The sequence below is a fragment of the Glycine soja genome, chromosome 14 (genome assembly GCF_004193775.1).
Source record: "Glycine soja cultivar W05 chromosome 14, ASM419377v2, whole genome shotgun sequence".
Lineage (NCBI taxonomy): Eukaryota > Viridiplantae > Streptophyta > Magnoliopsida > Fabales > Fabaceae > Glycine > Glycine soja.
Window position 1 is genome coordinate 50,880,212 of NC_041015.1, and position 20,644 is coordinate 50,900,855.

The 20,644-nt window shown below is 31.1% G+C and overlaps 2 protein-coding genes across 3 annotated transcripts; one reads left to right on the plus strand and one right to left on the minus strand.

Moving 5' to 3' along the window:
• Nucleotides 1-3,764: 3,764 nt before the first annotated feature.
• LOC114383643 (tRNA (adenine(58)-N(1))-methyltransferase non-catalytic subunit trm6-like) lies at nt 3,765-9,393 on the minus strand. 2 transcript variants are annotated; one of them, XM_028343358.1, is made up of 14 exons: nt 9,126-9,393; nt 8,826-8,929; nt 8,494-8,560; nt 8,189-8,378; nt 7,863-7,944; nt 7,474-7,544; nt 6,929-6,970; nt 6,334-6,458; nt 5,979-6,072; nt 5,429-5,528; nt 5,179-5,351; nt 4,999-5,104; nt 4,318-4,404; nt 3,765-4,176 (listed from the first exon to the last, which is right to left on the minus strand). In XM_028343358.1, the coding sequence occupies exons 2-14, from the start codon at nt 8,850-8,852 to the stop codon at nt 4,090-4,092; spliced, it is 1,251 nt and encodes a 416-aa protein (XP_028199159.1). In that variant the 5' UTR covers nt 8,853-8,929; nt 9,126-9,393; the 3' UTR covers nt 3,765-4,089. The 2 variants fall into 2 exon arrangements, with proteins under 2 accessions (XP_028199159.1, XP_028199158.1); XM_028343357.1 differs by lacking the exon at nt 8,494-8,560.
• A 7,364-nt stretch (nt 9,394-16,757) lies between these two features.
• LOC114385458 lies at nt 16,758-20,293 on the plus strand. The gene is made up of 3 exons (XM_028345543.1): nt 16,758-17,438; nt 17,588-17,688; nt 19,018-20,293. The coding sequence occupies exons 1-3, from the start codon at nt 16,936-16,938 to the stop codon at nt 19,662-19,664; spliced, it is 1,251 nt and encodes a 416-aa protein (XP_028201344.1). The 5' UTR covers nt 16,758-16,935; the 3' UTR covers nt 19,665-20,293.
• Nucleotides 20,294-20,644: the final 351 nt, after the last annotated feature.

Consider the following 20,644-nt stretch of genomic DNA (forward strand, 5'->3'; position numbering starts at 1 on the left):
TTAATTATATATAAAAAAATATTTATCGCGTTCAACGCTAGAATACTCGTAAAAAATATCAATGTTTAATTTTTTTTTCTTGATGATTATGAAATTATATTGAATTAGAATATCAAATACTTAATCTTGGATTTTTGTAGTTTTTATCATTTATGATAAATATTTTTTAAGTTTTTAGTATTTAAAGATTAGCTCATTTATTTTGGTAAATTTTATATTTAAAAATGAAATTTTACATAGGAAATGAAGTATTTTATGCAAATAGATAATATGAAATTTGAAATTTTTTATCCTAATAAAAAAATTAATTGAAATATTGGAATTTTGAATTCGTGAAAATTTTGAATTGTTTTTAATCTAAATACTTCCTTAATGGATTTTCTTTTTGCCATCATGTGAATACTTTGATAAGCTTTTAGGTGCAGGACACGAAATATGAGTAAGTAGAAAGTTGAATTACATGGTTTCGATTTTCAAACGGGAAGTGTAAAGAGTATTTAGATTTTGACGTTAAAGCAAGGCAGACGTGTTCAATATATTATTTAACTTAAGCTTGACTTGGGATTTTGGAACAAATTGTACCGTTACAACAAAGATTTGGTTGTTTTTTAATTGACTTGATTTTAAATAATTTTAATTAAATGTGCATTTGCATTTTTCAATGAGATAATTTTCATCGTGATACTTAATTTTGGTTTTAAATGTTTCAGACGTAATATTAAAACAACTACTTTCTACCGCAACTTAAATCGTGATTTGATGCTAAAAAAATTTTAGACACCACTAATTATTTTTCAAACATTAGTTTGTGGATAAAGCTCAGTTAGCATTATCTATATCACGGTTTAAGGTAAAGGATATATAATCCAAACATTGTATGCCGTATCTTAGATTTTTATAATCTTGTTCTTATTTTGTTTTTAATGTTCAATGATAGTACAATAACAAAATATAGGAAACTATATATAAATAAGTTGGAATCTAGTTTGCCAAAAATTCTTGTAGAACCAGAAATTCGTTGAAAGGTTTGTACATATTTGGAATGGAGAATGTTGAGGTAAGATGGGTAAGATGTACGAGTGTTTAATATCCTCACATTTTAGTCTGACAATTGAAAACAACCTTGCAATCTTAATATTGTGCAATAACACAACAGACTGTAACATCAATTATAGCGTTTTCCAACTCCAAATGGCAGCACATGCATGTGATGTACAAAGGGTTAAAAAAGAGTTTTCAAACCATGACATGATATGATATGGGTTGGGACAGGGAATTTCCTCTAGCCGTTAGCATTAGCCTTGACCTTTTGACAATCTTATCAGGAATCCATCATTGTTGAGAATTTAATTAGTTTGTATTACATCTTTGATGAGAAAGGGAGCACCAAAATGTATTACATCTTTATTTTGTTGGTCTTTAGAATGAGATTAGCTTTGAGTCATCGCAAATATATATGATGTCATAACCAAAGTGGGCCTATAAATGCAGTTCCTTCTCTATGCCAGTCTCCATGAGCGTGATAGCCCAACCAATCCAGCAAAAGTAGCACAACCTCAATCCACTCTGCATTCCATATACTTGGGATAAATATCTTAGTGTTAACAATAAACTTTAACATATTTCTTTTAAAAAATATTTTAATATTAGTTAAATTATATTAAATAAGGAAAAAGATTCATAAAAATTTATGATTTTCAATAAATTTTAATCGATAATAAAAATCGTATTCAAAAGAATAAGCTAACTAGTGTGATATTTCTAAATATTTTGGTTACAACTCTAATTTGGCATCAGTCTCATCACTTTCATTGCACTCAGTTTAGGAGCACAATAAGACTCCCACTACTTATCTCTTTTACAAGAATGGAGTGCTATACTTTACATTTACGTGCCCCTACATTTTTACATATCTCTTTCATCTGTTTACCAACAAGAGAGACGCTAATAATACATAATGAATGTTTTTGGAAGAGTAAGTTCACTCCATATACCTATGATTATGAACATGAACTTGGACCAACTTTAACAGAAAAAACAAGTTCATCACCATAGGCTGTTCTTGGAAAATCAACAAAAAAGTAAATTGAATAGTTATTTGACACCACTGGAGAGCGATCCATCACCAGTTTCGTAGAGCATCCATTGCTAGTGGAAGCATCTGTTGCTCTTCATACATAATGGATGCCATAACAATCAACAATCATTATATAACTGTATCTTTTTTTTTTTCTTTTTTTGCCTAATCTCACAGCCATTGAAAAATATAAATAAATAAAAAATATAAAAATGAGGTAAATTGTGAAGCTCATTTAAGAAAAAAATTATAGTTATAGGATTAGAGTAAACAGTTGATTAAATCGTTGAAAATAGTAAAAATGATGTAATATTGTGGAGAAGTGTGAAAATTTATATAAAATCATTTTTAACATGTTGGAGTTGTTTAGTTGGTTTTTCCCTAATATTGTGGAGAAGTGTGAAAATTTATATAAAATCCTTATCTCATTTTTGTTATATCTCACTTCTAACTTATTGTTAGGTCCCACAGTGGCTTTTAAATTTTAAAACTCCTTACCAACTTTTTTAATTGCATCTTCGTAACACAAATTTGTTGTAGGGCCTAGCTGCCTATATACTAAACTACAACAACTAATTCCTCTTATTGTAGTGTTTGGTTAGTTTAGACATACATTGTAATTGCTTTCAACAATTCAAAATTAATTCTATCAAAATCCTTCCTACCAAACTCTAAAACAAATAGATTTGAATTAAAAGTTTGTGGGTCAATTAAAAAAAACTTTTAAAATTATTGGGCTGGAATAAAAAAGTTGATTGTGTGATATTATGAAGTGTGGATGAACAATGGTTGCTTGAATGAAGTTGCTCAAAAGTCAAAAGTACACACGCACACTAAAAGATATTCCGAGTACTGTATGGATATTTTTAATAAGTATAAATATAAATATTTAAAATTATAAGTGAAATATACACAAGTAATTCAAATAAGTAAAAAATATAAGTATTTCAGATTTGTGTACCAAAAAAAGAATCATAAAACCAGCACTTTATAGAATTTCAATTTTAGCCTACAAGAAATGAAGTTATTGTTAAGAGTTTTTTTAATAGAAAAGAAAGAGCTTAAAATCAATGCCAAGGATCCAATTTTCTACCAGCATCATACTGTCTTTCTCTATTCAGGTGCTTGTCACACTGGCGACAGTGGCACAATGCCAGCTGCATTTATAGCTTTCAAGCGAAAATGTTTGGTTGATTAAAAATTTGTTTATTATTATTATAATTGGAAATTGGTTAGGCAAAACGTCACCCAAAGTTAGATGCAACAAAGTACCATCAGAGTCACAAAATTAAATTCGTCAGAGGCTTCATAAACGGATTGCTAAAAAAGAATTTAAGCAATTTGGGATCTTCAGTTATTCTACTACATTGAAATAAAAAGGAGAAATAGCAATGAAATAAAAAACATTACTGAGTTTTAGCTTAGTTGGGGAGGTAGGTGATAAAAAAGGCTTTAATTGTGAGTCTCCGTTTACAAAACACCAAACATATGCTCACAAAAATAATCCTTTTGTAACTTTGGAACTCAATTTTTAGAGGATATCGAAACACAGGCTTCATAGTTTGATTTAGCATTGGGAGCGGAATTAGATAATATTAATTTTGAAAAGACAAGAAATTGTATTGAAATGTGTTTTACTTGGAAAAGAATTAGAAAATGCATTTCTTGTGATAAAACAAATACAATCTGACTACTATTTAGATATTAGGATAGGAAGAAAAAAATATCAACTAAAATACAAAATCTATAAGAATATCATTACAGCCAAAAATAAAATTTATGCGTCAGTTAAAAGTGTACATTGGCCATACTTTTCCTTTGGGCGACCACAAACTTGTCAGAAACTAAAAAAAATGTTGAACTGGTACATTATGAAGCTCAAAAGATGACACAATTGGTCATTGGGATTCATGTGCTATTATCCAAAGGAGTGACGTAGCAAGAGTGAGGTTGCAAATGGAGAAAGTCAGTAATCAAAGCAAAACTGAATATTCATTCTGATAGAGCTGGAATTAGGTGCTGCATATCTTAGTTCCACTGAGAATGTAGCCCCCAAATGAGCTCATTTGCATGCATGGGTGAGTTCTAGATGGAAGTACCTGCCATATATATATATGAATAAATTGTTAAAGGGGGTCTGTATTTTGTACCATAAAAAAATTGATATGAATAACATAAATAATGTAACCAAAGGACTTCATAAAACTTGTCTAATTTCATAATATTGAAATAACTTATACCTGGTATTCACGCAGCCAAGGCTCTGTTATTTGCAATCCAATAGCCATTTTCTCAAGCTGTAAATTGTGCATGCAAGTTGCAAGAGGCTGCATTTTATATAGTGAACAAACAAGGGAGATTTTGTTAACAATCTGAAGGGAAATTCATCCACATATATAGAAAAGGAAGGAAGAATGGGCCTAACAATAGTAAAGGCCTGTTGGTCTATGAGATAAGAAGAAAAAAAAGACAAGGAAATTTGATAAGACAAGGAAATTTGATGAAACAAGGGAGTGGAGAAATCAGTTGCAAGAGAGATGGAAATGCACAACAGACTGGACAGCAGCTAGAGCCATGAGGAGATTGAGGATAAGAGAATTGGAGAATCATGAGTGTTGCCGGAACAGTCCGAATAGGAGTTCCTTGAGCATTGTTTTCATCATAATTTATTTAGTATTTAGTGGCAAATATAAAGCATTTCTGCTTTAAAGTTTAAACTGCCCAACCCCTAGTCCCCTACCCACCCCCAAATTTTTCATTTTCTACTGTCTCCATGTGTACTGGATTACTTAGTTTGGATAGTTGATCACTACATGGTATTGTTTAATCAATTGTCAATAAGCAGCACTCTGCTTCTTTAAATATGCATAAGGATTTGATTAATGTAAGTCAGAAAACAATTGAAATGTGAAATAAATTACCTGAAGATATTGGTGATAAATAGCAAATGGAGCAGAGTTTGCTAAAAGGGGCAAGAGATCTCTAACCAATGCCCAAGTATCCAACTCCGGAGCAGCAATGATTAGACTGTACAAATGGAAAATAGAATGCTTAATTCAATGATTCTTTGAACATGGAGGCAAATATTTAAATTTATATACCTAGAGAAACCATTTTCCTTCCACAAGTCAATGATTTCTTTGTGTGCCCTTTCTCCAGCCTTTGGAGCTTTCCGAACTTTAGCAGGTTCAGTATTCTCAGCCCCAAGATCAGAAATTCCATTTTCCAATGAATGAGAGTTATCCTCCATGCTGGTCGATGCAGACATTTGATCCTGCACACTTTATAACTTCAGATAGTGTGCAAACAACAAGATAGAACTGAGCAGGAGATGAAGGAGGTCCTACTTACAGTTGACCGGCTTTCCACATTGCATGCATCATCATGTTGCAGAGTTTGTTCGGGTAATTCTTTTTGTGATAACAAGTCAGAGATGGGAGACCGCACAATTCTGCAACAAATAGGAGATGATAAGAAAGCCAGAGGCAAGAATCAAACATACGCATTCAAGTGATTCTTTTTGTGATTTGAAGTCATTTTCTTTAGTTCTCAGATAGTAACATGGAATTAATTTAATTATATCCATAGATATCTCTGAAGAAACTTCCATAAACTTTTTCTATTTTTCTTGGGCTTCATAAATTATTAAATTACAAGAAAAAATGTGTCTAAAACTACTCAATTGAAAGAAAAAATAATTGTATATATTGTAAAAAATACCAAGGTCAAAACAACGAACATCCAAAACTATCTTTGAAAAATTAAAGCATAAGAAAATGCTAATCGTTTCTCTTTTAGTGTAATCAATACTGCAAAAAGAGCAATTAAAAAAACATTTAGATGATTTTAACAAGAAAAATTGTTTGATGAAAGCAACAAAAGTATAAAACACATATCTGACCTCTTGCAGATTTCATCACTTAAGTTAAATATCCTCACAATATCCATGGAATATGGTGCCTGCCCAGAATATGAGTTGCATACAAAACCGGTACCTGAAAAATATTAACATTGTTTAATACTTCACATATAATGCATGCAATAGCTGCTTAACTAGGAAAATTCCCAATATCACTAGCTTAGTCAGAAGACTGTGGTAAACAAAAGTGAATGTAACTATATATCAACAGTAAAGTGCTATTTTCTTTATATCTCAAGTGTTGTCTTGGGATCATTCACAGTTAATTACACATTTTATTGGGGAAAATAAAAAGAGCAATATCTAAATGGCCAACTTAGTTTAATTTATACCATACCTCCTAAACGTTCTGCCACAGCACCAGTAAGAAGGCCGCCAATCATATCAACTACGAGAATGTCAGAATTTGAAGAAACATTACCCATGGAAAGCAGAAGGGACAATGTGTCCACCCGCAAGAATCTGAATCATTAGTAGTTAGTTAGAAACAATATCAAGGATATATGCATCACTTAATCTAGATGTAATTTTGTATGTATGTACGGCAAACAGGATACACAAGTCCAAAACAGAGAAAAATAAACTAAGAATATTTACATCCTGACACTGATAATAAATTAAGAAGTCTGGTTTCTTCTCAAACCCATATTTCAACACAAAATTAAGTTCTTTGTTTACAAAAAAACCACAAAATTAGCAACTCTGCAGCCAATCTATCTAACATATCCAATGTTTGAAATTTGCTCTCTTCTATTCTTTTCCCTATTCTTTGATTAAAAATTTAAAACCACACACATTAAACATATTATAATGCATGTTGCTCACAATTTACATCATGCTCCAAAAGAATATCTTCATACTAATAGATAATAAATGAAAATGGTAAACATGCAAAGAAAAATAGCATTCATATGCCCAAGATAAAGACTCACCCAATTTTAGATGGATACTTCTTAAAATAGGCCTCACATATACTGGAGAAAAACAGATAATAACAACCGTAAGTAAGAGAGTAGAGACTCAAAATATCAAAAAACTGATACGGTATACATATTATATCTACAGATATGCCAGACAAAAATATAAGTCACAATTCACAAAATGTTTCATAGGAGAAAAATATTATATTTCTGGATATTTTCAGGAATAATTTATTTCCAATGTTCAAAGAGCATGCTATATCTATTCACCAAAAAAAAAAAGCTCTTGACATGATTCTATTGTTTGTTGAATCAATATAATGCCCCTGGTCCCACCGCCATCAGACAGTTTGTAGTACAGTGACAGAAGGCATAACAGCATAATGTCATTTCCATCAACAGAACAACACCCAGAATGTCCAAATAAGCTAGATTTTTCGGGTAATCTTTTATATTCAAGGCACAGTTATTGGTTGCATGGAGAGAAAAATGTGAACCATTTATCAATATGTAAAAATATAGTGATAAAAACAGCAGAGGAAAATAATCAAGGTCACCTTCGAGCAACAGGGCGCCTCATAAGTACTTTTGGTGCATATTTCTTCTGCTTCTTAAGTCTATATTTCTCCTGCAAAAATAGCATAAGATTCACTTCGATTTCATTCCTAAATTACAATACACACACACACACACAATTTGGCCTCCAAAAATTTCCATCTATACAAAGTAGTCCCCAAAGTTGTCAGCATGCTAACAAGTTCAACCTTAGCACTAAGTGATGAAAGTGTTAGCAAGTTGGTAATTTGAGCAAATACATTGTGTGGACAGAAACTTTTTCGAACCAAAGCAAAACAAATGATACAAGCAATATTTTTAGGTAAACAAAATTGTATATTTAGTATTTACTTCAAAGTAAACAATCTAAGCTTTTCACACGTTGAAATACCTGTGAGAATGATGTTTTCTTTTCAAATGTCACGCTATTGGCAATGAGAGCTTCAATTATTTCATTACCTCCCGCACCCTGCCTGCACAAAAGATACAGTTTATTCTTTCACTACTGAATCCCACAAGATTGGCAAAGAAATAATAGTTCGACAGTTCATTTCAGAAAAGCAAGTAGAATTCACACGAACAAAGAATGGCACTAAAACCGCATTCAAATTACATCAACATGTAAAATCAAAGTCACGAAACCAAAACATACCAAAATAACACATAAAAATCTTCACTACTCATTTCATTTAATCCCCAAAATCTTCACGTACTGACCTTCGCATGGCTTCTATATCTTCACCAGTCAGTCTTTGTGCCGTATTATTGTCAACCAACTCTCGATTGTCCCTCGAATCAACATTTGCTTGAACATCTCTCTCTTCTTCAGGATAATTATCCTCAACTTTGTGCCTCGACTTGACACTTACTTGAACATCTCTTAATTCTTCAGCATTATTACCATTAACTAAATCGCAAATAGAGAGGCACCCTACATGTTAGAGTGCAGGGAAGTATCCCAATTAAACTTAAAAGAAACAAAAATCAATCAGAGAGCCTCCCGCCCTAACTCTCTCACTCACTTAGAAATAAACATAGATAAATAGCCAAATTTGTCCCCAAAAGTGTGATGCAGTAACAAATTGGTCCCTGAAAGATGGAAAATACAAAATTAGTCATTGAACATGCAAAAAGTACTAAATTTGAATTTTTCATTCAGGAACCAATTTGTCCATCCTTCACACTTTAAGAGACGAATTTGACCATTTACCCATGAGCATATAATGAACAATGCGGTTAGAAACTAACAAAGGCAAATGAAACATAATCACTAGTGGATAATAACATAACAACAAATATTAATAATGGCAAAAAAGTATAAAAAAAAAATGAAAAAGGGAACATGCGTGCGTGCCTTGTGCGGGAGAGAGATAAGGTCCATCGACTTGAAAAGCAGTACCGAAGGGACGACCGATTAACGGTTGCAGAGAGCAGTTCTTATTCCCAATCTTCAATTTCCTGAAGAAGAAAAAATAAAGACAAAGAAATTTAGAAATAAAATAAATAATAGTTTTTTTTTTATCCGCAAATGTTAATTTTTGTTAAGATGAGGATTGAACCGCAAACTTTCTCTCCATTCCAACCAATCTCATATCGCCTAAAATAAATAATAGTAAATGAAAAAGAAAAGAAAAGAAAAGAGAAGAAAACTGACGCAGAGGGGGAGAGACGAGCGAAAACGAGACGGTCACCATCGTTGATGTCGAGCAAGACGCTGCAACCTTCCCATGTGACTCTACTACCACTTTCACACATCTTCGCTATTTTATTTTATTGATAATAACTTGAGTGAAATTCAGAGAAAGAGAGAGAGAGAGAGATCTAATAATATGAATGAATGAATCTTTGTATAACGTATCTATGTTGTTGGTTTGTGTTGTGCAACTGCAACAACATGCGTCACAAGACCAGAAATAAACATAAACCCCTGACAAACATGACTAGGGTATTAGTATTAGGATTTAGGATCTGTTTTAACCGTTGCGTTTTAATTTACACCACTTGGGCTCAGAACTGCATAATGCATCTTTTTTCCTTTACTGGGCGTCAACTTTATTTCAACTATTGGGCCGTCCCTTTCGTATGCTTGCCCTTTTAACTTTTGCACCATTCTTTTTTCTCTAACCACATTGGCTTTTTTAACTATTAGTTGGAAACTAGCACTACGTGCCTCAACTCAACTACCAATTTCTTTTTTTCTAGTTCTAAATTTAAAAACTAGAAAATAATTAAAATGTTTAAATAACTTTCATATTAGAGGATTTATTTTTTCTAATAACTGTTTGATTTAAAAGTGATTTTTATAATTAGTTAGAGGACAAAATAGTCTGAAAAATATGCACATCAAACATTGGTAATTGTCTTTATTAATAGTTAAAGATAATTCTAAAATTAATATAGAAATTAATTCCAGTAATTTAGTTTAAGAAAATATTGAATTTAATTTCGAAATGAATTAACTTCCCTTTCAAAAAATTTAATTAGGAAAGAAACACCAACAAATTTATTTAATTTAAATGAGAATAATTTTAAAATAATAGTTAAAACTAATGAAGAGGTGCAATAAGAGTGTAATTGTTACGAGTAAATATTCAAAATTTAATATGAATTAATATCACTCATTTATAAATAATTAAAATTAATAACGAGGTGCAGAAACTAAAATGTTCTAATATTCTAATATTTTGAGTAGCAAGCCTCATATTCATGTTAGTTGGTAATAGTGGATTTGGAGGTCTTCTTCATTACTCTTGTGGTCAGTGGCTCGTTGGGTATTATAGTTTTTGTAGTCAAACAACAAATGTTCATGCATAATTAGTTGTCATTTATCAAGGTCTGTTTTTAGCTTGGAATTATGGTTTTACTCACATTATTTGCGAAACAAATTTCATGACAGCTTTGAGTCTCGTCATCAAACCAGATTCATCTCTACATCCTTATGTTGTTGTGATAAACCGCATTCGATCATTCATTGACAAGCTTTGGTCTCTTTCTTTTTGTCATGCACATAGAGAGAGTAGCAATGCAAAACAAGGTTCTATGTTAGGGTTAGTTTGAGAATTTGGGATGTTTGTCCTTAAATGCTTTTTCCTTTTGGTGACAGATGTAGTAGGAGCTTCCATTGTTAGAGTGTAGTTGTTGAAGAAAGATAACAGCCTGTGAGAATCAATCTGTGCGTTATTTTAGGAGTGCATGTTTGATCAATATTATTTTAGGATCATATATATTTCATGTTTTCTAGTATAAATATCTACAATTATTCTTGTACTAAGGGAGACATCTTTTGTTTCCTAAAACATGTGCTAGGAACTTTGTATATATTTTCCGTTTATCTGATCAATGAATTATCCATTCAAACCATAATAGTTATTGCTCTTATTTTTTTTAGTGATAAAAAATAAACAGAGAATGTTTACCCTGACATAGTTTAAAAATAGTAAAGAGTTATAATGACGTGTCAACTTCACTACTTTAGTTTCAACTTTTATATATTATACATAAATAAACAATAATGAGATATAAACTTAAGATTTTGTGTAAGTTTCGTAACATACTTTTTGTAATTGATTAACAAATAAGTGTTTACTTACAAAATAAGTAATAAGTAAGTTACTTTTTTTTTCAATTTTAAAATTGATTTTACGTTGAGTAGAATTCAATTAACAAATTCCTTATAATTTAAAAATTTATTTATATTAATATTTTAAAAATATTTTTTAAATAAAATTAATTCTTATATTTTCTAATTAGTTTAAAAAATTAATTATTTTATAAATTTAATTAAAATATACTATTACTATAAAGATTTTTTATATTATCAATCAATAGTAAATTGTTATAGCATTGAGAATTGTTTGTTTTTATGACAACTATTTTAAAATTATTTCTAGAATATTTTTTAATTAATTCGTAGTGTTAAAATCTAAAACAAAGAAAACAACTAACTTCGTTCAATATTGTTAAAAGTGACAACTATGCGTAGTGCAAAGAAGAATAATTATGCAGAAAGCAGAGAAATAAAATTGTATGGAATATGTATTGTTCAACTCATCATCAGATTACATCATGTATATAAATACAAATAGAATGTTATCTAAAAGATAAAACTATTATTAAGTTAAACTATTCTAAGAGATAAAAGATAAATTAATCTTATCTAAGAGAAGAAAGATATTCCTCCTCAAACTAGAACATTGGGAGATTATGGGCGTAACTATTTAAATTTAAAATACGAAAACAAAATCCTTATATTTGTCCTACCCAAAAGATCAAATAGCAAATTAGATAAGCAACCAATTATCTACATCTGTTATTAAATATGAATTTGGATAATAAGTGATTCTAAATTGATTTAACTATACATACTTAGGTGACTGACCCATAATATAGTAGGGTGGATATCATGACGTCTTTTCGTCCTAGTTGTTATGTTATGTTATTTGTGTATTTTTTTTCGTTGTAGTTGTTAAATGATTTTATTTCAAATACTTTGTATGGAATATGATTAGTTTATACTTTTTCTTTATGCTAACGTTGCTAATTGCAATGGTTGGCCAAATCTATGTCTGACTTAATAACTACTCTAGTACTAATTCCATATGGACTTGTCCCCTTTTACTAAATATTAAAATTGATTTCTCATCCTTTTCTGTGTTGTACGTTGAACCTCACAGAAATTCATGGAATATGACATATGTAATAAGACGAACTCCATGCTACCTAAGCTTTCGTTAATCACATTATGAAATGCTATTTCCCCTACCAAACTTGTGTGTGTGCTGCGAATCAAGTCCATATGCGAACGTAGGCTGGATCAGAATTATAGTTCACTTCTTAGTGTGTGTGGGTGTGTGTTTTTTTTCCGAAGAAATTAAATTATTGATGCAAATGAAACACATGCACTATGTTGTTTCTTGCGAACTATAATACATCATGAGCAGCCTTTAAATTAATCTCATTGTTAGATACATCATACAAACTATAACTAAATTAAAAACTAAATGTGTTTTTTTATTATTTATTTATTATAAGAAACGGGTTTTAAGAGGCCAAACACAAACATTACCAGCTAGTGCGAAAAATGAACATTTGACTCATCTGCTAACAAAGGGATGGTAAAAAGCCCGGAAGGGAAATCATCATAAATACTCCAGCCAAGACAAATTAAGACAAATAACTAACCATCAAATTAGCATACTAAGAAGATTATAAGAAATTTATACTTAATTCTTAAACGGGTTTTTTAAATTATTTTTTGTGACAATGTCATATTATTATAAGAAATTTATACATAATTTTGTTCTAATTATAAAAAATTTCAATAAACTCATATTTTATATTTTTATTTAAATATGGTGTTATTATGTTTTAAATAAATATTATTTTTTATTGTTAAGAAATAATTTATTGCAAAGATATAAATTTTATTTTTAAGAAATTATTATTATCAGGTAGATTTGCTCCAATAAAAAAATCACTTAAGAAATCCTTCAACAAATTTCAATTGGAAATGCTCTAATGTCTTCCATAAATAGTACAGCCAAGACCTAAATTAAGACCAATAACTAATTCTCAAATTAACCAACTAACACCTTCTAGCTATATAAGTCAACTATACTAACATTAGTACTTGAAACAAAGAGTGATTCTTTTCTAGATTGATTACTTTTTAGTTTTACTTGAAATCAAAAAATGAATAGAGTTTAATAAGTATGAATCCTAATTAATAAATTAATCAAAAAATATAATTTGTAAGGTATTTATTATAGAAACTAATAATATGGAATGATTTATGATTAGATCACAACAATATAAAATATCTTATAAAAAAATAATATAAAATATATTTACATTGCTATAGTGTCATTATTATTTATTCCGATGGATAATATATATTTCTAGCAGTACATTAAATATTCACTTGTTTTGAACATAAAGAGAAGTGATATATGAACACTTCTACTTTTTAAATATTCTACTAACACCCATAATTTTAGGGTTGACTTAATAATGAGTGAGACTTAAGTAAATTTTAAGAAAAATTATTTTACTTTGAATAATATATATATATATATATATATATATATATATATATATATATATATATATATATCATTTGGTGAACTTAAAATTTAGACCTTAATAAAATTGTTCTTGGACTGACCTTGCATATTTTTTTCTTCCATCTTTTTCCTTTTTATCACATTTTATCACTCAAATCATATATCTATATTTCTTTCCTTCTCTCTTTCTTTCCCTCCCTAAGTATGACACAAATGCTCTTTTTGAAATCATTGAAAACAAGAGAAAAAAAAAACAATCATTTAAGTCCATGTTGGGAAGGACGTTAAGTGATCATGTCTAACACAAAAGTTATGTCAAAATACTAAGACCATGCAGAAGTCATAATGATACGCATCTAAAAAACATTATAGGACACAATGTTAATACAAACACACACTTAATCATTCTATTGCTTAGAGCTAATGAAAGGGGAAAGAATGAATCAAATATCTCGTGCGACCCAATCTTACAACAATTCTTCCACTTTTTCCACTTTGGAAAGGAAGGAAGAAAAAGGATAAAGTGTTTTGGTAAAAAACTTAAGCATTCATATATACTTTGATATTTTTTTATTCGAGTTCTATGTTATTATATATATTCCTTTTTTTATACAATTAAGTAAGATTGTTTTTTTTCATTTTTTCTTTACTAAACAACCCAAAAGTGTATGGTTGTGCTTATGAGCTATGAATACGTACGTACGTATTTATACACACTGAAAAAAAAAGAAAGAAAACGAATTGGGGATGACATTGGAAGGTGCAAATTGGCATATGGCTGATTATTCTTTCTCCGTGTTTTACATGATGCCTTCTTGGCTCATATGCTTTTAACTTTTGCTTGCTTTCAGAATCTTGGGCCCATCAGATATGATCGTTTCTCCGTAGCAAAATTAAAGAATCGAAATGCCCAAGCTACAGTACTCAAACCAAATCTCACAAGTTGCTTCAGTACACTATTCTCTTTCTCGGATCTATTTGACAGTATTCTTAGTGGTTTATTCTGATGTTGAGGAACTTTCCAAAAGGAAAAGAATTGAAAAAGAATAGTTTAAATGCTTCAAGTAGCATATAAAAAGTATTATATCATCAATGAATTAATTCACATAAGATTATTCTTATTAGTTTTGGATTCAAATTCTGAAAATATAACTATATTTCGTTTTAGAAGAAAAATAATAGAGGTTAATTAAACTCAGACATAAGTCCTATCTGATTCATTGTCTCATGTGAGACATTTTGTGGTTTCTAAAAAAATTATAAAAAAATCACTATAAAAATTAAAGAATTTAACTAAAATATATTGTCCATGTAAATATTTTTCGTATTACCATTTAGTCATGAATTGTCCTATATAGTAAAATTATTGACTTTTGTAATTATCATTTTAAAATTAAATGTATATTTAAAATAATTTTTACATAATGTAATTGTTTTTTTGCACAAATGATATATTGAAGTTAAATTCATAAACAAATAAAATGATTTTTTTTTTACCAAATACTTCTATTTAGATCATATAAACTTACAAGCAATTCAAATATAAGTTATTTAAAATGTCCACTTGTATCCTCCTCATCTTTAATGTTTGTCGAGTGGAACATGTACGTTGGAAACTTACAAATGTTGCCGTACGTAGATATACAATCAACAAGTCACTCTTTATCCCCTATAATATGTGTGCCACGATTCTTAGGAACTACACATCCTGGTCAAGTGCCTATTTCTGCGCTAGCTTTTATTCATCAAGTTATTGATGAGTTTCGCATGCATTTTGTCAAAGGTTCCTGTTACCTATATATTCATTGTTAAGGGATAACTTAATTGTCTACTTGACCTTGCCTTTTCAATATATTTTTGGTAAACATATATATATATATATAGACGCAGACAATCTTATTCAAACATTTTCCATACGTAAAATTTCTATAAATTATAATTGTTTTGTTTTCATCTAGGTTCCTGCTGCTGTATACTCATAATAATAATAATCATTATATATTTATAATATTCGGTAAGTACATATATTGTTATTGTGATAGTTGCCTACTTGTCATAGCTTTTCTTCCCCGGCCCGTTAGAAACCGTGGGAAATCAAAAACAAAAGTGAAGAGAAACGGAAATCTGCAACAAGGATTGGATAGCACATGGTTCGATGGGTGTTCAAACATACAATGATATGAACATAACATCCTCCAAAGAGTTAACGTGTTTGTTTTTTTCCTCTCAGCGTCGAACCAGTAGGTCACACACACCTTCCTAAAGGAACAGTTCAACCATTTAATCAAATCCTAATCATGTGAAACTCGGTCCCATCATTATCCGGTCCAAATAGTAGGTTAGTGATCTAACTCATACACTAATAATTAATTTGATTTAATATATATTAAAAATTTAAAATTATATATATTTATTATATATAAATATATAATCAACATTAAAAAAAGTTTATAAATATTTTAAAATTTAAAATAACATTAGATAATAATGAGACATCAAAATAACATTGTAGAGATAATATATTTTTATTTTATTTTTTTGTAAAATCAACTGGATTGAACGAGCGGATTCAACCAATGTCTGATACTTAAGCGGTCAAATTTGGTTAGGCCATTCCGAATTAACTGTGTGACCGATTCAATAATAAAACTGATTTAATTAGATCATTAGGTTCTGATTAGACTCATCCAACCGTTCGGGTCAAACTGGATTCACAACTATAATCCTAATATATTAAATTGGTTCAAGTAGAATTAAATTTAAATTTTATATATAAAATCTTATTTTAAGTCTTATAAATAAATAAAAATTAAATTTTATTAAAGATGGTCATTCGGGAAATATTATGCATATACAATATGATAATGAATTAAAAGAAAAAACATAAGATGAATGAGTGTTTTAGTTGAAGGACATACAAGAACCCCACAAAATGTTAAAAACTTCAATACGAAGTAGAGAGAGAAAATATGAAGGAATAGTAGTAATTAAACACGTCCAAAATTTAGAGTAACATTTATTTTCTATTACATTCCCAATTGCATACCAGAGGTAAGTCCTTTTTAATTTTACGCGTTTGTAGGTCCAAAGCACTGAAACCAGGAAACTGATAATTATATATATTTTTTGAGAAAAGCATTAATAAGTTGTGATACAAATACTACTAGTACCACTACATTTTTTACTAACATTAATGAATAAATAAAGAATACGTGCATGTCCCACCACACAGCAGCACCCTCTGCAACCTCCTTTATTACACATCTGGGATCTTCTATTCTATTGTCTCTCACACACACAAAAAAAAAGCTGTTCAAACTTCAAAATAGAACCCTCGATCTCCCTTTGTTGTATGAGAGAGAGAGAGAGAACGTTTTGTTTTGCTTTACAAAACTCTCTCTCATGGCTCTCCTAACTTCCTTGCCTGAACAGTTCTCCAGTACCCCCAAACGCCACAAACGTAAGCCACAACAACAACAACAGAAACAAAAGCAAAAGCAAAAGCAAAAGCAAAAACAGAAACAGAAACCAGCCTCTTCATGGGACCAAATCAAGAACCTCTTAACCTGCAAACAGATGGAAGAGTCGAGAGTGCACGACCCTTCGAAAATAACTGGGTACTCGAAGCTAGGGTCTTCTTGCAGCTCCATATGCAGCTTCAGAGATGTGGTTCATGGGAACACACGTGTTGTGCATAGGTCTGATAACTCCTCACCAGAGAGTAGTTCTCTGGGTCAGGAAACTAATGGGTTACTCACTAGGAAACCTGTCACTACTACTACTACTCGTTCCGCAAAATCAAACGGCGGAGCAACCTGCACGTCATCATCATCATCTTCCAGAGGCATGCAATTCAGGAAGCTTTCTGGGTGTTATGAATGTCACATGATCATTGACCCTAGCAGGTACATGTTATATACTAACATTTTTTTTATCACAAATTGTTAGTTGTTAATTTTTGTTAAAAAAAATTGAAATCTACTATCTCTTTTCAAATTTTTTCTTGCTTTATCACTAAACCAATTACTTTATAATCAAACAATGATATATTCAGGTTACCAATTGCGAGGAGCACTGTGTGTGCTTGCTCTCACTGTGGTGAGGTCTTCCCTAAAATGGAAAGTTTGGAGCTTCATCAAGCTGTTCGTCATGCCGGTACTCTTTAATTTCACTCTATTTTTTATTTCAGAAGAATACATGCATCATTAATTCCTTTATAAATGCACTACTATTTGCAATTTAATTATTCCTTTGTATATGCACACCGCTACTATAGCAAAGGCTGATGACGTTTACATCTTTTGTCAAAGGCAAATAGTAGTAATGAAGTCCAATTCGAACATTGATTAGAAGAGTAATTAAAAGTATAACTTTTTTCATTAAAAAAAAAAACTTCCTATTTTCTTATAAGTAATTAAATTTTATAGGATGAAGATAAGAGAAATGGTAATGAGACTTCCTTATCAAATTTCTTTTCAATGAAGAGAACAATTAGAGTACTGTTATAATGTTTTATTTTACTTTTCATTCTCTAATATCATGACTGTTTTACTTTATTGAGGAAATTAAAACTTTAGCTTTGATGTATTGTAGTCCGATATAGATCTGATGGTTTGTTCAAGAGCATGATAACAATTCTGTCAATATCAATGTTAATTGATTGAATTGCCCTGTGCTTGAGGGAACGTGTTTGTGGGGTTAATATGTAAAAGTAAGCTTCGAAATTTGAAACATGGAGCAAAATGGACTCCACCATCATGCATGTCATGGTGCTGATTGATTTGTAACTGTTTCTCCGATAATCTTGCTCTTGATTTTTCCTTTCTTGCCCTCCCACACTCCGCAAGTCTTGTTTTAACATTGTGAGGGCTATTAGTTCTACTTTAAGTATATGGACAATATAATATTTTATATTTCAATGTAAATATTTTTATTTAATTTTTTTAATCATTATCTTTAGGACATAAATTAATATTTATCTCTTATAAAAAAACATTGAATCACCTCCTCACCATTCACAAGAACAAGATGCACCCACCAAAAATTCAGTGCATTAGTTGTGGGGGCAAACGTATTTGTAGATTATTTGTTCTGTAGGAGACTACACGTAAATATCACAGCTGTTCAATGGAAGGGAGATAAATGATCTGCATCCACAACGTGCCACCTCTTATTGGTCGAACACCCCTATCCTTACAAAACTCAAATATCAATTCTAAACTCATAACTATAATCATATAATAGAACATAATAATTTTTCAATTGGTAGAATCAGATAGGAAAAATTATTTGCTCATTCCTATAATCAATGATATCAATATTATCTGTCTCCCCATTTTATTATATTTTTTTCATATTCTATTTGCTGTAGCATACTTAAAGAACATGAGAAGAATAATAGTATTTTATAGTACTAATTTCTTCAAATAATATTAATTTAATTTTTGTTCACGCTAATTGAATTATGCACTATTTGGGAAACAGTTTCGGAGCTAGGTCCGGAGGATTCGGGTCGGAACATAGTGGAAATAATCTTCAAATCGAGCTGGTTGAAGAAGGACAACCCGATTTGCAAGATCGAACGGATACTAAAAGTGCACAACACCCAACGCACCATCCAACGGTTTGAGGAGTGCAGGGACACCGTAAAGAACCGTGCGCTGGGCAGCACCAAGAAAAACCCCAGGTGCGCAGCCGACGGCAACGAACTCTTGCGGTTCCACTGCACCACCTTAACGTGCGCACTGGGTGCACGTGGCTCTTCCTCCCTCTGCGCCTCCGTACCCGGCTGCAGCGTCTGCACCATCATCAGGCACGGTTTCCAAGGCGGGTGCGGCGGCGGTGGAGACCACGCGAGGGCGAAGGGCGTGAGAACCACCGCCAGCAGCGGTCGGGCCCACGACTCTGTGGTGTGCGGTGACGCCACGCGCAGGGCCATGCTGGTGTGTCGCGTGATCGCGGGCAGAGTGAAGCGCGTGGTGGAGGACGCGCCGTCGGAGGAGGAACACGTGTCGTATGATTCCGTTGCGGGGTACGCTGGAATCTACTCGAATCTCGAGGAGCTTGTTGTTTTCAATCCAAAGGCTATCCTTCCTTGTTTCGTGGTCATTTACAAAGTTCCTTTGTGTTAGTTTAGTTAATGCATGTTTAGACATCCGTTAAAAAGTCATTCAACGGAAAGAAAAACACATTTTTAGACACCTAAGTTGAACTAACTCTCTTGTTAAGTTTGACAGAATGTTTGTTACATTCAACGAAACAGTTTCGCAAACATAATCTTGATAGTAGCTAGAAGTAGTAATTTGCATTTGTAGTAATACAATATATATCTTTCAATTTTCACAACTCAACCCAATAACAATAACAATGAATAAGTTACTAGTTGTTATTGTCAATCTGTATATTTCAGTTACAACAGAATGACTAGTAATTTATTGATCGTTAATTATATTATATGGGGTGTGAAATACTACTGAAATATTGTGAAAGTGTAACAATATTATATAACATTGAGTGATGAAATTAGAATGTTGTAATGTACTTTGTATGCTTCGGTGTGTCTGGTAGTTCTGCCATGCATGCACACGCATGAGGCCCCATGACCCATCAATGGTGGAAGGTGGAAGTGGAACCCAGTTTGATGTCAGCCTTGTGAATATCTCAGCTACTTTTAATTAGAATGTCTCCGCACACTTTTTGTTTAGTCATGAATGTATGTTTTTTGGCTCAACTGCTACATAACATGCGTGTTTCTGTTCAATATGCCGCTTATCCATTTTTGTTTGTGTTTCTGCTGAGAGATAAGAGGACTAATTTTTTATATATGAATTTGACATTTCCAAACAAATGTTATTTTAAACATATGGGGCTAAATTAAGATCAAATATATGATTATTTATCATAACATGCTATTCCTACTATGCCTAGTATCTTAGAACATTTACTATAACAAGAAATAAAAAGTATATTAAAATTTTATAAATATTTTAAAAAGCTTATCAAATACAATATGTTATAATCACAAAACACTTGAATCATCTATGTGTGAGATTGTTCTAGGCTTTTAATTAAGTTAACGAGAGGTCCTGAATTTAAATCTTAAATATGTAAC

Coding starts and splice junctions, on each gene's coding strand:
- LOC114383643 (XM_028343357.1), bottom strand. CDS start 9,226: ATGTGTGAAAGTGGTAGTAGAGTCACATGGGAAGGTTGCAGCGTCTTG. Junction 5,529..5,978: donor AGTGATGAAATCTGCAAGAG/GTCAGATATGTG, acceptor TATTTGTTGCAG/AATTGTGCGGTCTCCCATCT. Junction 5,352..5,428: donor ATGTGGAAAGCCGGTCAACT/GTAAGTAGGACC, acceptor TAAAGTGTGCAG/GATCAAATGTCTGCATCGAC.
- LOC114385458 (XM_028345543.1), top strand. CDS start 16,936: ATGGCTCTCCTAACTTCCTTGCCTGAACAGTTCTCCAGTACCCCCAAA. Junction 17,439..17,587: donor ATGATCATTGACCCTAGCAG/GTACATGTTATA, acceptor TGATATATTCAG/GTTACCAATTGCGAGGAGCA. Junction 17,689..19,017: donor TCAAGCTGTTCGTCATGCCG/GTACTCTTTAAT, acceptor TTTGGGAAACAG/TTTCGGAGCTAGGTCCGGAG.